At 48.3% G+C, this 15768-nt stretch overlaps 1 protein-coding gene across 1 annotated transcript; it reads left to right on the forward strand.

Moving 5' to 3' along the window:
- Positions 1–436: 436 nt before the first annotated feature.
- PIFO (primary cilia formation) lies at positions 437–15619 on the forward strand. Its single transcript, XM_038749600.1, has 6 exons — positions 437–479; positions 2536–2678; positions 4003–4101; positions 7806–7939; positions 13293–13410; positions 15470–15619. The coding sequence occupies exons 1-6, from the start codon at positions 455–457 to the stop codon at positions 15536–15538; spliced, it is 588 nt and encodes a 195-aa protein (XP_038605528.1). The 5' UTR covers positions 437–454; the 3' UTR covers positions 15539–15619.
- Positions 15620–15768: the final 149 nt, after the last annotated feature.

Genomic DNA, 15768 nt, shown 5'->3' on the forward strand with positions numbered 1-15768 from the left:
AAGACAGGCTGACAGGTAGCCACTGGAGATTTTTGAGGAGGGGAGTGCCATGCCCAGAGCGTTTCTGTACAGAGCTAATCCGGGCAGCAGAGTGAAGTATAGACTGCAGCAGGAAAGAGACAGGAAGATGGGAGATCAGAAAGGAGGCTAATGCAGTCACCCAGTCGGGAGAGGATGAGCTAATCCGAGCAGCAGAGTGAAGTATAGACTGCAGCGGGGAGAGACAGGAGGATGGGAGATCAGAGAGGAGGCTGATGCAGTCACCCAGTCGGGAGAGGATGAGAGATTGATGGGAAGAGGTGGCAGGGCGCTCAGCCTCCAGGCCCTGATCCGGGGCTGGCCGGACAGGAACGCCCCCTCCCCTCCCCTGCCCGCCCCCCACCCCAGCCTGGCATCCCCTCCCCCCGCCCCTCCTCCGTTGCCATGACGACCGTGGGTACACAGAGCGAACGGCATGATCTGGGAGTGGGACCTTTCAAGTGAGCGGGGCCTTGGGCGGAGGGGGGGGGGCGGGAAGACCCCATTCTGAGCCCTCCGAGCACCCCCCCTTCTTCCCTTCCCCCCCAAAGCCCCCCCCCAGGTTGCCCCCTCCCCCCGCTGGCCTTCCTGGGCACCTGCTGGCATAACCCCTTCTAGACTGGGAGCCCACTGTTGGGTAGGGACCGTCTCTATCTGTTGCCAACTTGGACTTCCCAAGCGCTTAGTACAGTGCTCTGCACACAGTAAGCGCTCAATAAATATGATTGATGATGATGATGATGATGATGATGATAACCCCCCACCGGGCACCCCTCCCCAAATCCTCCCCCTTCTATTAATAATAATAATAATAATAATGGCATTTATTAAGCACTTACTATGTGCAAAGCACCGTTCTTCCTCCCTTCAGGCCCTACTGAGAGCTCACCTCCTCCAGGAGGCTTTCCCAGACTGAGCCCCTTCCTTCCTCTCCCCCTCGTCCCCCTCTCCATCCCCCCATCTTACCTCCTTCCCTTCCCCACAGCACCTGTATATATGTATATATGTCTGTACATATTTATTACTCTATTTATTTATTTATTTTACTTGTACATATCTATTCTATTTATTTTATTTTGTTAGTATGTTTGGTTTTGTTCTCTGTCTCCCCCTTTTAGACTGTGAGCCCACTGTTGGGTAGGGACTGTCTCTATATGTTGCCATCTTGTACTTCCCAAGCGCTTAGTACAGTGCTCTGCACACAGTAAGCGCTCAATAAATACGATTGATTGATTGATTGAAGTGACTTGCCCAAAGTCACGCAGCTGACAAGTGGCGGAGCCGGGATTTGAACCCCTGAGCTCTGATTCCAAACCCCGGGCTCTTTCCACTGGACCACGCTGCTTTTCCTCTGCTCCTCCTCCTCTCCCCATCACCCCCACTCTCTCCCTCTGCCCTACCCCCCCCCACCATAGCACTTCTGCCTATTTGTACATATTTATTACTCTATTTATTTTATTTATGAATATATCTATAATTCTATTTATCTATTTTAATGCTATTGATGCCTGTTTACTTGTTTTGTTTTGTGGTCTGTCTCCCCCCCACCCCCTTCAAGACTGTGAGCCCGTTGTTGGGTAGGGATTGGCCCTACCTGTTGCTGAATTGTACTTTCCAAGCGCTTAGTACAGTGCTCTGCACACAGTAAGTGCTCAATAAATATGATTGAATGAATTAAATGAGTGAATTAAATCCTCCAACCATCACTCCCCACCCAGCCCCGGGCCCCAGTCGCCCCTGACCCCTCCCTGGCCCAAGATAGGGCAGCTTGGGGTTTCGGGTGTCGTTACCACCCCCCTGAGACAACACACACTTTCCAAGCACTTCGAACAGTGCTCTGCACACAGTAAGCACTCAATAAATACAATTGAATGACTGAATAATAATAATAATAATAATGATGGCATTTATTAAGTGCTCACTATGTGCAAAGCACTGTTCTAAGCATTGGGGAGGTTACAAGGTGATCATCGTCATCATCATCATCAATCGTATTTATTGAGCGCTTACTATGTGCAGAGCACTGTACTAAGCGCTTGGGAAGTACAAAGTGGCAACATATAGAGACAGTCCCTACCCAACAGTGGGCTCACAGTCTAAAAGACTGTGATCAGGTGATCAGGTTGTCCCATGGGGGGGCTCAAAGTCTTAATCCCCATTTTACAGAGGAGGTAACTGAGGCACAGAGAAATTAAGTGACTTGCCCAAAGTCAGCTGACAATTGGTGGAGCCGGGATTTGAACCCATGACCTCTGACTCCAAAGCCTGAGCTCTTTCCACTGAGCCACGCTGCTTCTCTAATAATAATAATACCATAATACCAATAATATCATAGTAATAATTATGGTATTTGTTAAACACTTACCATGTGCCAAACACTGTTCTAAGCGCCAGCGTAGATACGGGGTAATCTGGCAACTGCTCTGACCTTTTCCCCCTCTCCTTTCTCCTCTTGGTCTTCTTTCCCTCCCCACCCACCCCATCGGGTCCCTTTCGTCCCTTTCCCCTTGGCCACAGATATCCAGAAGCAAAATTCCTTCGGCTCATGTCAGCAGAGGAAACTCTTCCCCAACCACCATGCTCCGGACAGGCTGGGCAACCACCTCAAGCCCATCCGGGGCACCTCTCACCGCGGGCCCGGGGCCTACATCCAATGCGACGTGAGTGGTCGGTCCACCCGGGACTCAGCCCTGGGCCCAGAGGGATTCCCCGAGGTGGGGGACCAGGGCGGGTGGGAGGGCAAAGGAAAGTGGGGTTGGGGACGGAAAGTCTGGGCTCCCTTGCCCCTCCCTGGCAGATTCCTTCCCCCCATTCATTCATTCAATCGCATGTATTGAACGCTGACTATGTGCAGAGCATTGAATTGAGCACTTGGGAGAGTACAAGGTAATAAACAGACACATTCCCTGCCCACAGTGAGTTTACAGTCCAGAGCCATAGCCACTCCACCCCTTCCCTGTTCACCTCGTATCACAACCCCCCCATCCATCCACCCAATAGCCCCTTCTTGCCTACAACCCTGACATCTCTTAGTGGTTAGGGGACTGGCCTTGAAGTCAGAAGGAGCTGGATTCTAATCCCAGCTCAGCCACGTCCCCCTCCAAACTGTAAATTTGTTACGGGCAGGGAACGTCTGCTAATTCTCCTGTATTATACTCTCCCAAGCACTTGGCACAGTACTCCAAGAGGCCTTCCCAGACTGAGCCCCCTTTTTCCTCTCCTCCTCCCCATCCCCCCTCCCTACCACCTTCCCCTCCCTACAGCACCCGTATATATGTTTGTACAGATTTATCACTCTGTTTATTTTACTTGTACATATTTACTATTCTATTTACTTTGTTAATGATGTGCATCTAGCTTTATTTCCATTTGTTCTGATGACTTGACACCTGTCCACATGTTTTCTTTTGTTGTCTGTCTCCCCCTTCTAGACTGTGAGCCCGCTGTTGGGTAGGGACTGTCTCTATGTGTTGCCGACTTGTACTTCCCAAGCGCTTAGTCCATCCCCCCCATCTTACCTCCTTCCCTTCCCCACAGCACCTGTATATTTGTATATATGTTTGTACATATTTATTACTCTATTTATTTATTTTACTTGTACATATCTATTCTATTTATTTTATTTTGTTAGTATGTTTGGTTTTGTTCTCTGTCTCCCCCTTTTAGACTGTGAGCCCACTGTTGGGTAGGGACTGTCTCTATATGTTGTCAACTTGTACTTCCCAAGCGCTTAGTATGGTGATCTGCACACAGTAAGCGCTCAATAAATACGATTGATTGATTAGTACAGTGCTCTGCACACAGTAAGTGCTCAATAAATACAATTGATTGATTGATTGAGAATTCAGTACCTGTTCATCCTTCTCCTGAGACTGTGGGCTCCATGTGAGACTCGATGGTCTTGGCTTAATACATTGCTTGGCACCTAGTAAGCATGGAAAAAATACCACAGTGACGGTTATTATTTGACACCTGCCCTCTCAGGAGACCAGCCTGGCGTACCACCTGTACAAGAGGCCCGTGAGCACCAAGGGATACATCCTGGGAGCCAGAACTACACCTCGCTTTGAACCGGCCCTCAAGGTTTGCCCTTCACCCTGACCTTGGCCTGCCAGTTAAGTCCCCGGAGCTGGTGGGAATGGAGAACCCTGAGAGCCTGGGGCCCGGAAACAAAAATAGAGAGAAGAGCATTGATTAGAGGATAGAGCCCGGGCCTGGGAATCAGAGGGTCATGGGTTCTAATCCCGGCTCTGCCACTTGTCCGTTGTGTGACTTTGGGCAAGTCACTCCACTTCTCTGGGCCTCAGTTACCACATCTATAAGTTGGGAATTGAGACTGTGAGCTTCACGTGGGACAGGGACTGTGTCCTAACTGATTTGCTTGTATCCACCCCAGTGCTTAGTACATCCCAGCATATAGTAAGTGCTTAACAAATACCATTATTATTATTATTATTATTAGAGCAGGGGTGGGGAAAGAGTATATTAATAATACCTATTGTGATCAGCGCTTAGAACAGTGCTTTGCACATAGTAAGCGCTTAATTAATGCCATTATTATTATTATTATTATTATATACCACAAGCACTGTGCTGAGCACTGGGGTAGAGGTAATATAATCAGATCAGGTGGATCTAGCCTATAAGCTCGCTGTGGGCAGGAAACAAATCTGCCAGTTCTGTTGTATTCTCCCATGCACTTAATATAGTGTGCTGCAGTCAGTTGTATTTATTGAGCACTTACTGTGTGCAGAGTTCTGTACGAAGCACTTGGGAGACTAGAATTTCACAGTATAACAGACACATTCCCTGGCCCAACGAGCATAAAGTCTAGAGGGGGAGACAGACATTTATAGAAATAAATAAATGACCAATATGGACATAAGTGCTGTAGAGCTGGGAGGGAGGATAAGTAAAGGGAGCAAGTCAGGGCGATGCAGAAGGGAGTTGAAGAAAAGGAAAAGAGGGTTCAGGGAAGGCCTCATGGAGGACTGCACATAATAATCACTCAGTAAATATCATTGAGGATGATGAGGTGGAGTCCCTGCCCACAAGAGGCTCCTCACAGGGCAAGAGGGCAAGAGAACAGGCATTGAATCCTCATTTTACAGATAAGAAAACTGAGACCCAGAGAACTGATGTGACTTGCCTAAGAACACACTGCAGGCAAGTGGCAGAGCTGCGATTAGAACGCTGGTCTTCTGACATTCATTTATATTAATGTTGATCTCCCCCTCTAGACTGTAAGCTCATTATGGGCAGGGAACCGGTCTACCAACTCTGTTACAGTGATGATGATGATGGCATTTGTTAAGCACTTACTATGTGCTGAGCACTGTTCTAAGCGCTGGGTACTCTCTCAAGTGCTTAGTAGTGCTCTGCACACAGTAAGTGCTTAATAAATACCACTGATAACGATGATGCTTGGAAAAAACTGCAGGGGAATTCCAAGAACGTTAATCTTGGCTAGATCTCCCCGGGCTCCCTGCCGCCGATGGATGTGGAGTTTACACTATTCATTCTTTTGGGATCCACAGGACCGGCTAGCATTAGGAGGGTGGGACCTCCGTCCCACTGACCTCGTTCCTTAGCTGACCGTGGATGGGGGGGACAGGCAGGCTGACTCTCTGACCCCAGAATGGTCAAAATGTGAGGATGGGAATGGGAAGAAGGGAGCTGGGGGCCCGGAGCAGTCACATCGAGAGGGAAAAGCCTTCTCATCTCCCTCCTGACCCTCTCCCAGCCCCACGGCACTTGGGTATCTATCTGCAATTTCATTTGTTTGTATTGCTGTCTGTCTCCCGTTTTCTAGACTGTGAGCTCGTAGTGGGCAGGGAATGTCACTGTTTATTGTTGAATTGTACTTTCCCAAGTGCTCAGTACAATGCTTTGCACACAGTAAGCGCTTAAAATAAATACGATTGAATGAATGGCCGTGTGGTCCAGCCTGAAGCCTCTGACCCGGAGCTTTTAAGATGGGTGGTAGCCGTTAGTCTAGACCCTTTGGCTGCCCCAGCTGATGCGGTCAGTCGGAAGACCCGTTCCTTCCTCATCCCTGTCTAATAAAAATATTCGATTTCTAAAATTAGGCTCTTCTGGGGGAATCTTTTTGGATCCACTTTATACTGCAATTTTGGCTTAAGATTCAGAGATGCCAACAGCAGATTAGCTAGAGCGAGGGAAGGAATTCATCATACGCTTCAGACTGATTTGCAAACCTCAATGAATGGTATTTATTGGGCGCTTACTGTGTGCAGAGCACTGTACTAAGCCCTTGGGAGAAGCAGCGTGGCTCAGTAGAAAGAGCCCGGGCTTTGGAGTCAGAGGTCATGGGTTCAAACCACAGCTCCGCCAATTGTCAGCTGTGTGACTTTGGGCAAGTCACTTAACTTCTCTGTGCCTCAGTTACCTCATCTGTAAAATGGGGATTAAGACTGTGAGCCCCCCATGGGACAACCTGATCACCTTGTAACCTCCCCAGTGCTTTAGAACAGTGCTTTGCACATAGTAAGCGCTTAATAAATGCCATTATTATTATTATTACAGTCTAACAGAATCCATAGGCTTGTTCTCTGCCCACAAGGAGCTTACAGTCTTCAAGTACTGTGTCCTAGGGAATACAGCTGGGAATACAAATTGACCCATTCTTTACAATGTTTTTGCGTGGGGAGGGGGAGAATTAAGAATTCTCTGCCAATTCTGTTGTATTGTACTCTCCCAAGCGCTTACTATAGTGCCCTGCAGTCAGTCAGTCGAACGTATTTACTGAGCGCTTACTGTGTGCAGAGCACTGTACTAAGAGCTTGGGAGAGTTCAATATAACAATATAACAAAAACATTCCCTGCCCACCATGAGCTTACAGTCTAGAGGAGAAGACAGACATTAATATAAATAAATAAATTACAGATAATAATAATAATGATGGCATTTATTAAGCACTTACTATGTGCAAAGCACTTGTTCTAAGCGCTGGGGAGGTTACAAGGTGATCAGGTTGTCCCACGGGGGGCTGTGTACAGTGCCGTGGGGCTGGGAGGGGAGATGAAAATAAGGAGTGACAGGAAAATCCCAGGAAAATCCCACCCCCAGCTAGGATGGGCTTGCCTCCATGGTCCCCGTAAGTTCTTCTGCCAAGCTTCCAAAGAGAGAAGAAGGAGGTATGTTTGGGAAAAACTGGGGACCAGGAAAGGGTGTACGTACATATATGAAATAATAATTGTGGCATTTATTAAGTGCTTCCTACGTGCCAGGCACTGTACTAAGCACTGGGGTGGCTCAGTGGAAAGAGCCCGGGCTTTGGAGTCAGAGGTCATGGGTTCAAATCCCGGCTCCGCCAATTGTCAGCTGTGTGACTTTGGGCAAGTCACTTCACTTCTCCGGGCCTCAGTTACCTCATCTGTAAAATGGGGATTAAAACTGTGAGCCCCCCCGTGGGACAACCTGATCACCTTGGAACCTCCCCAGCGCTCAGAACAGTGCTTTGCACATAGTAAGCGCTTAATAAATGCCATTATTATTATTATTATTATTATTACAAGCAAATCGGGTTGGGCACAGTCTCCTCCCCACATGGGGCTCACAGTCTCAATCCCCATTTTCCAGATGAGGTAACGGGCCCAGAGAAGTGAAGTGACTTGTCCAAGGTCACACGGCAGACAAGTGGCGCAGCTGGGATTAGAACCCAGGACTCCTGACTTTCAGGCCCGGGCTCAATCCGCTCCATAGTGGCAGCTGAACACGGACGTTTTGCTAGAAGCCCCTGGTGACTGTGCTTGTTTCTAAACAGGAAGTAACGCCAAGCCCGGTGGCGTACCAGCTGTTGTGGGCGCAGGAACGGAAATGCCCACCGGCCTTTGCTCCATTCAATGCCAAAGTCCCGCGGTTTCAGGAGAGACGTGCGGACACTTTGTGTTTTCCCAGGTCAGCGGCTCTCCTCCCAATCCTCCCTTGGGCTCAGGGGCTGAGCGGGAAGTCAGGTGCGGGGAGGTCCTGGGTGGGACCCGGGATTAATAATATCAATGATGGTATTTGTTAAGCGCTTACTATGTGCCAGGCACTGTAATAATAATAATAATAAAGGCATTTAGTAAGCACTTACTAGGTGCCAAGCACTGTTCTAGGCGCTGGGGAGGTTACAATGTGATCAGGTTGTCCCATGGGGGGCTCACAGTCTTAATCCCCATTTTACAGATGAGGTAACTGATGCACAGAGAAGTGAAGTGACTTGCCCAAAGTCACACAGCTGACAAGTGGCAGAGCCAGGATTTGAACCGATGACCTCTGACTACAAAGCCCATGCTCTGTCCACTGAGCCATGCTGCTTCCACAAGCTCTGGGGGGCGGGTACAGAGAAGCAGCGTGGCTCAGTGGAAAGAGCCCGGACTTTGGAGCCTGAGGTCCTGGGTTCATATCCCGGCTCTGCCACTTGTCAGCTGTGTGACTTTGGGCAAGTCACTTCACTTCTTTTTTTTTTTTGATGGCATTTATTAAGCGCTTACTATGCGCAAAGCACTGTTCTAAGCGCTGAGGAGGTTACAAGGTGATCAGGTTGTCCCACGTGGGGCTCACAGTCTCAATCCCCATTTTACAGATGAGGTAACTGAGGCCCAGAGAAGTTAAGTGACTTGCCCAAAGTTACACAGCTGACAATTGGCGGAGCCGGGGTATGAACCCATGACCTCTGACTCCAAAGCCCGGGCTCTTCTCCACTGAGCCACGCTGCTTCCCTTCTTTGTGCCTGTTACCTCATCTGTAAAATGGGGATTAAGATTGTGAGCCCCCCGTGGGACAACCTGATCACCTTGTAACCTCCCCAGCGCTTAGAACAGTGCTTTGCACATAGTAAGCGCTTAATAAATGCTATCATTATTATTATTATTATTACAAGCAAATCAAGTTGGACCCAGTCCCTGTCCCGTGTGGGGCTTGTCGTCTCAATCCCCATTTTACAGATGAGGTAACTGAGGCCCAGTTACTGAGTAAACTGAGACTTTATCTGGCCTGATTAACTTGTATCTACCCCAGCACTTAGAATAGTGTTTGACACATAGTAATAATAATAATGATGGCATTTATTAAGTGCTTACTATGTGTATCACACTGTTCTAAGCGCTGGGGAGGTTACAAAGTGATCAGGTTGTCCCACGGGGGGCTCACAGTCTTAATCAGTGTGGCTTAGTGGAAAGAGCGCAGGCTTGGGAGTCAGAGGTCATGGGTTTGAATCCCGGCTCCACCACTTGTCGGCTGTGTGACCTTGGGCAAGCCACTTAACTTCTCTGTGCCTCAGTTACCTCATCTGTAAAATGGGGATTAAGACTGTGAGCCCCACGCGGGCCAACCTGATCACCTTGTATCCCCCCTCCCAGCGCTTCGAACAGTGCTTTGCACATAGTAAGTGCTTAACAAATACCACCGTATTATTATTAATCCCCATTTTACAGATGAGGTAACTGAGGCACAGAGAAGTTAAGTGACTTGCCCAAGTAAGTGCTTAACAAATGCCATTTAAAAAAGGAGCTTACAGGCCCTCTCTGAATCTTCCAGTTCACCAGAAAAGGAGTTGTTCAGTGATCTCGTCCAATTATCTCAAGGTCATCTCACGCTACTGTTGCATTTCATTAGGTTTTGAGTTATCGAGTGGCCTAGAGGATAGAGCATGTGCCTGAGAGTCAGAAGGACCTGGGTTCTAATCCCAGCTCTACCACTTGCCTGCTGTGTGACCTTGGGCAAATCACTGAACTTCTCTGTGCCTCAGTTACCTGATCTGTAAAATGAGGATTAAGACTGCGAGCCCTATGAGGGACAGGGATTGCGTTCAACCTGATTAGCTCGTATCTACTAATGGTAGTTTGTATTTACTAATGATAATAAATAATAATGGTATTTGTTAAGCACTTACCGTGTGCAAAGCACTGTTCTAAGTGCTGGGGGATGCAAGGTGATTGGGTTGTCCCACGTGGGGCTCACAGTCTTAATCCTCATTTTACAGATGAGGTAACTGAGGCACAGAGAAGTTAAGTGGCTTGCCCAAGGTCACACAGCTGACAAGTGGTGGAGCTGGGATTTGAACCCCTGACCTCTGACTCCCAAGCCTGTGCTCTTTCCACCGAGCCACGCTGCTTCTCTAATAGATACTAATGATAGTTTGTATCTATTAATGATAATAATAATGGTGGTATTTGTTAAGCATTTACTATGTGCCGGGCACTGTACTAAGCATTTGTCCTACGCAGAGTTCACAATCTATGTTGCTACTGAGAAGCAGCATGGCATAGTGGCTTAGAGCCCAGGCCTGGTTGTCACAAGTTCATGGGTTCTAATCCTGGCTCCTCTACTTGTCTGCTGTGTGGCCTTGGGCAAATCACTTCACTTCTCTGTGCCTCAGTTACCTCATCTGTAAAATGGGGATTGAGACTGTGAACCCCCCGTGGGACATGGACTGGATCCAACCCAATTTGCTTGCATCCACCCCAGTGCTTAGTACAGTGCCTGGCACATAGTAAGCGCTTAACAAATACCTTAATTATTATTATATGAAGTCATGCCTGGACTTGATGGGAGAGTTAGGGTCCTTAAATCTCAGTGGAGGAGGGGTCGTTGGTGGTTGTCTGTGAGCCCGGCTTCCAGAGGAGGTTTCCCCTTTCATTCATTCATTCAATTCATTCAATCGTATTTATTGAGCGCTTACTGTGTGCAGAGCACTGTACTAAGCGCTTGGGAAGTACAAGTTGGAAACATATAGAGACGGTCCCTACCCAACAACGAGCTCACGGTCTAGAGGGGGAGACAGACATTAATACAAATAGATAAAACAATAAATTACAGATAGATACATAGGTGCTGTGGGGAGTCATTCATTCAATCGTATTTACTGAGCGCTTACTGTGTGCAGGGCACTGTACCAAGCGCTTGGGAAGTACAAGTTGGAAACATATAGAGATGGTCCCTACCCAACAACGAGCTCACGGTCTAGAGGGGGAGACAGACATTAATACAAATAGATAAAACAATAAATTACAGATAGATACATAGGTGCTGTGGGGAGTCATTCATTCAATCGTATTTACTGAGCACTTACTGTGTGCAGGGCACTGTACCAAGCGCTTGGGAAGTACAAGTTGGAAACATATAGAGATGGTCCCTACCCAACAACGAGCTCACGGTCTAGAGGGGGAGACAGACATTAATACAAATAGATAAAACAATAAATTACAGATAGATACATAGGTGCTGTGGGGAGTCATTCATTCAATCGTATTTATTGAGCGCTTACTGTGTGCAGGGCACTGCACTAAGCGCTTGGGAAGTACAAGCTGGAAACATAGAGAGCCGGTCCCTTTTCATCCCCGCTTTCCAGACGAGGGAACTGAGGCAGGGAGAAGTGAAGTGGCTTGTCCAAGGTCACAGGGCAGAGCGTCCCCCCCAGCCCCCCGCCCCTCACGGGCCCGTCCTTACTTGTCAAGACAGGGTGGATGGAGCTTGCGGGCGATAACTCAGGGAGCAGGAAGGAAGTGGGCAGGGAAGCTGTCCTTGGGGCGCTCTGAACACTGTAAGCGCTCAATAAATACCATTGACTGAGAAGAGAGGAGTGCCCTGCTCACAGTAGAGGCTCCGTAGATATTGCTGGGGTTGGTGACTGGAGATCTCAGGGATAGGATTTTTCTTCTCCTCTCCTTCCTCATCCCTTGAGAGCCAAGGCCATGCTCCCTATCACACATGCCTCTTGTCAGCTGTGTGACTTTGGTCAAGTCACTTAACTTCTCTGTGCCTCAGTTACCTCATCTGTAAAATGGGGATTAAGACTGTGAGCCCCCCGTGGGGCAACCTGATTACCCTGTAGCCTCCCCAGCGCTTAGAACAGTGCTTTGCACATAGCAAGCGCTTAATAAATGCCATCATTATTATTATTATTATTATGCCTCCAGATGGGAAGGGTCATAGCGGGTGATTTCCCCAGTCCCCGAGACCTCCCTGCATCTCTCATGCTCTATATGTCCTTCTGACTCCTCTAGATTTTAAGCTGGTTATAAGCAGGGAGTGTCTCCCAAGAGCTCAACACAGTGCTCTGCACACTGTATGTACTCAGAGAAGCAGCATGGCTCAGTGGAAAGAGCACGGGCTTTGGAGTCAGAGGTCATGGGTTCAAATCCCGGCTCTGCCAATTGTCAGCTGTGTGACTTTACTTAACCGTCTCTCTATGTTTGTTCATTCATTCATTCATTCAATCGTATTTATTGAGCGCTTACTGTGTGCAGAGCACTGTACCAAGCGCTTGGGAAGTACGACTTGGCAACATAGAGAGACGGTCCCTACCCAGTAGTGGGCTCACAGTCTAGAAGAGTGGGCTCACAGTCTAGAAGTGCCAACTTGTACTTCCCAAGCACTTAGTACAGTGCTCTGCACACAGTAAGCGCTCAATAAATACGATTGAATGAATGAATGAATGAATGAATGAAAGTCACTTCACTTCTCTGTGCCTCAGTTACCTGTAAAATGGGGATTAAGATTGTGAGCCACATGGGACAACCTGTTCGCCTTGTATCCCCCCAGCACTTAGAACAGTGCTTTGCACACAGTAAGCGCTTAACAAATACCATCATTATTATCATTATTAATAAACATGATTGATTGCTTGGTCAGACATTCCCCAACTCCGCCAATCGTCAGCTGTGTGACTTTGGGCAGGTCACTTCACTTCTCTGTGCCTCAGTTACCTCATCTGTAAAATGGGGATTAAGACTGTGAGCTTCACGTGGGACAACCCGATCACCTTGTTTCCTTCCCAGCACTTAAAACAGTGCTTTGCACATAGTAAGCACTTAACAAATGCCATCATCATCATCGTCATCATCATGATGTCTGACTAGGACCCTTGGCCTTGAACTTGGGGTGAGGGTGGTGGTGGGGAGATGGCCACCCGCTACAGGCTCCCAGGTTGACCCACTCGAAGTCAAGTTTCCTCACTCCCACCTCCACCTCCCCGCTGCCTAAAATCATTCATTCATTCAATCATATTTATTGAGCGCTTAGTGTGTGTAAAGCACTGTACTAAGTGCTTGGGAGAAGACAATGTAACAGATGCATTCCTGCCCACAGTAGGGTCAAAGTCTAGAGGGGGAGACAGACATTAATATAAATAAATAGATTTAAAAAATGAATAAACAAGTCTGTAACTTCAGTGGATCCCTGGGGTTGAATCCAATAATTGTTTGCTCAATGCATCAATACCATTGATCGATTCTCTTCGATCCACACGCTTTTGTGTCTCCCCCAGCCCCAATACCTACACTCCGGAGAAGCTGCCTCCCCGGAAAGTCACCTGGCCCATGAAGTTTGGAGCTCCTGACTGGAATCTGGTGCCATTTCCCAAGAAAAGGACCCTAAAAACGGAGGTACAGGCTTGGCTGCCACTTAGTTTTTCCACTGGCCAAGGGTCCATCACCTTCTCTGGGAGGAGCCAGGAGAAAAGAGCCAGTTGAAGATGTTTCGCCATTGTTTCTGCTCCGGGGAGGGAGATGGAGGCCAGGCAAGGCTGAGTTTGGAGAGCATCAACTTGGATTTGGGTTGCCTCTAGTGGGTCCCTTGGGCTTTCCTGTGGGTCCCTGCCCCAGGGGGTCTGTTCCTCAAATTAGGTCACCTCAAATTCAAGGAGATGAGGGGAAAATGAAGCAGATTAGAGTTCCCCAGGCTTGGAATGCTCTGAGAATCCCCATGATTTTCCAAACTAGGAAGACCCAGAGCCCTCAAGTCCACACCTTCCCTTCTGGGAACCTCAGGGGGCATCCAGAATTGGACCGGTCATTATTTCTGTCTCCCAGTGACACAAACAGACACAGGGTCAGGTTGGGGGGACAGAAGCTGGGACTTGGGGATCCTGAGCTTAGCCACATAAGGCTCTCTGGTAGAACAAGCTTAGCAGTGTTTAAGTGGGAATCTCCAATCCCCTCACGCCCCCACAGTCCTCCAGGAGTCAGCCAAGGCCCTGCTCCACAGGGGCAGGACCTGGGAATCTAGTGGGAAGCCATAGGATCAGGTCCCGTCCTGCAGTAGTAATAGTAATGATGATAATAATAATAATAATAATAATAATATCAGTCAAATATATATATTGAATGCTTACCATGTGCAGAGCACTGTTCTAAGCACTTGTGAGAGTACAATACGAATAGTAATAATAATAGTAATAATAAATTGAGGTATGTGTTAAGATCTCACTATGTGCTCAGCGCTGTACTAAGCACCGTGGCAGTTTCAAGATCATCCGGTCAGACACAGTCCCTGTCCTATGTGGGCTCGCAGTCTAAGGGCGAAAAGACGTTTTATCCCCATTTTACGGATGGGAGTACAGAGGTCCAGAGAAGTGCCTCGCCCAAGCTCACAATGAGGGCAAGTGGCAGAGTCAGGATTAGAACTCAGGTCCTTTGCCTCCTAGGCCCGTGCTCTTTCCACTAGACCATGCTGATTCTTGGGATTTGGAGTCTAAATGCTGGGGTCTTTTCACCCCACCTCCCTCTCTAACCTCTGCCCCTCTCCAGTTTTACACCCTCCAAGCCCCAGGCTGGTCCTAAGCCCCACCAGGTTAAAGGGACCCCGGCTCTTGGTTTCAGTTTGAACATCCCTCTGGGTCAGAGGAAGAGGTGAGAACACTCGCAGACCCTCAGAGCAGTGGGGCCTAATGAATAGAGCATGGGCCCGGGAGTCAACAGGACCTGGGTTCCAATTCCAGCTCTGCCGCTTGTCTGCTGTGTGACCTTGGGCGAGTCACTTCACTTCTCTATGCCTTGGTTACCTCATCTGTAAAATGGGGATTAAGACTGAGCCCCATGTGGGACAACCTGATTACCTTGTATCTACCCCAGCGCTTAGAACAGTGCTTGGCCCATAGTAAGAACTTAACAAATACAATCATTATTATTATTATTATTATCATTATTATTATTATTATTATTCTCTGTGCCTCAGTTCCCTCAGCTGAAAAACAGGTGATTAAGACTGTGAATCGTATATGGGACAGGGACAGTATCCAACCCAATTATCCTGTATCTACCTCAATGCTTAATACAGGGTTTGGCACATAATAAGTGCTTACCAAATGCCAGCTATTATTATTATATAATATATAATAAATAATTAATCTAATAATAATAATAATGGAGAAAGGAGGAAGAGCACGAAGGACTCAGTTCCTTGGGGGAATCAAAGTCTGGGATAGGGGTGCAGCTTATGCGGTGGGCCCCTTGCCAATGTCGGAGCTCCGACACCCAAATCAGCCCCAGGCCACATCTGCGATCCGTTCTCCTGGGATGGTGGATGGGACCTTCTCAGACCCTGGGACCCAACGCAAGGCCCCTCCTGTCCCCTGGTTGTTCCTTCTCTCAGCAGGGGGGTGTGACTCCCTTCTTCCTTTCTAATACCAATGACATGAAACTCCACCTGTCCTTCCGCCCGCAGCTGATCACCGACCGAGAATTCCGGAAACATCGCAACCGGGTGGCCTACCTGAGCCTCTACTACAACTGAGAGGCGGCAGAGCCCCCCTCCACTCCAGCTTCTCCATCCTGCTGTCCAGTGCTGTCCCATAAAGACTCATTTTGCCCCTGGCCTGCGTGATTGTCATCTGTGCGCTCCGGCCCCTCCGGGTGGGCAACCAGTCTCCCCAGGCTTATCCAAGGGGCAAATCCAGGTGATAGGTGCATTTTGGCCTCTGCCCATTCTGTCCCTTGGAAAATGGCAGGAGACTGAAGCAGTTG

Source organism: Tachyglossus aculeatus, chromosome 7 (assembly GCF_015852505.1).
Source record: "Tachyglossus aculeatus isolate mTacAcu1 chromosome 7, mTacAcu1.pri, whole genome shotgun sequence".
Taxonomy (NCBI): Eukaryota; Metazoa; Chordata; class Mammalia; order Monotremata; family Tachyglossidae; genus Tachyglossus; species Tachyglossus aculeatus.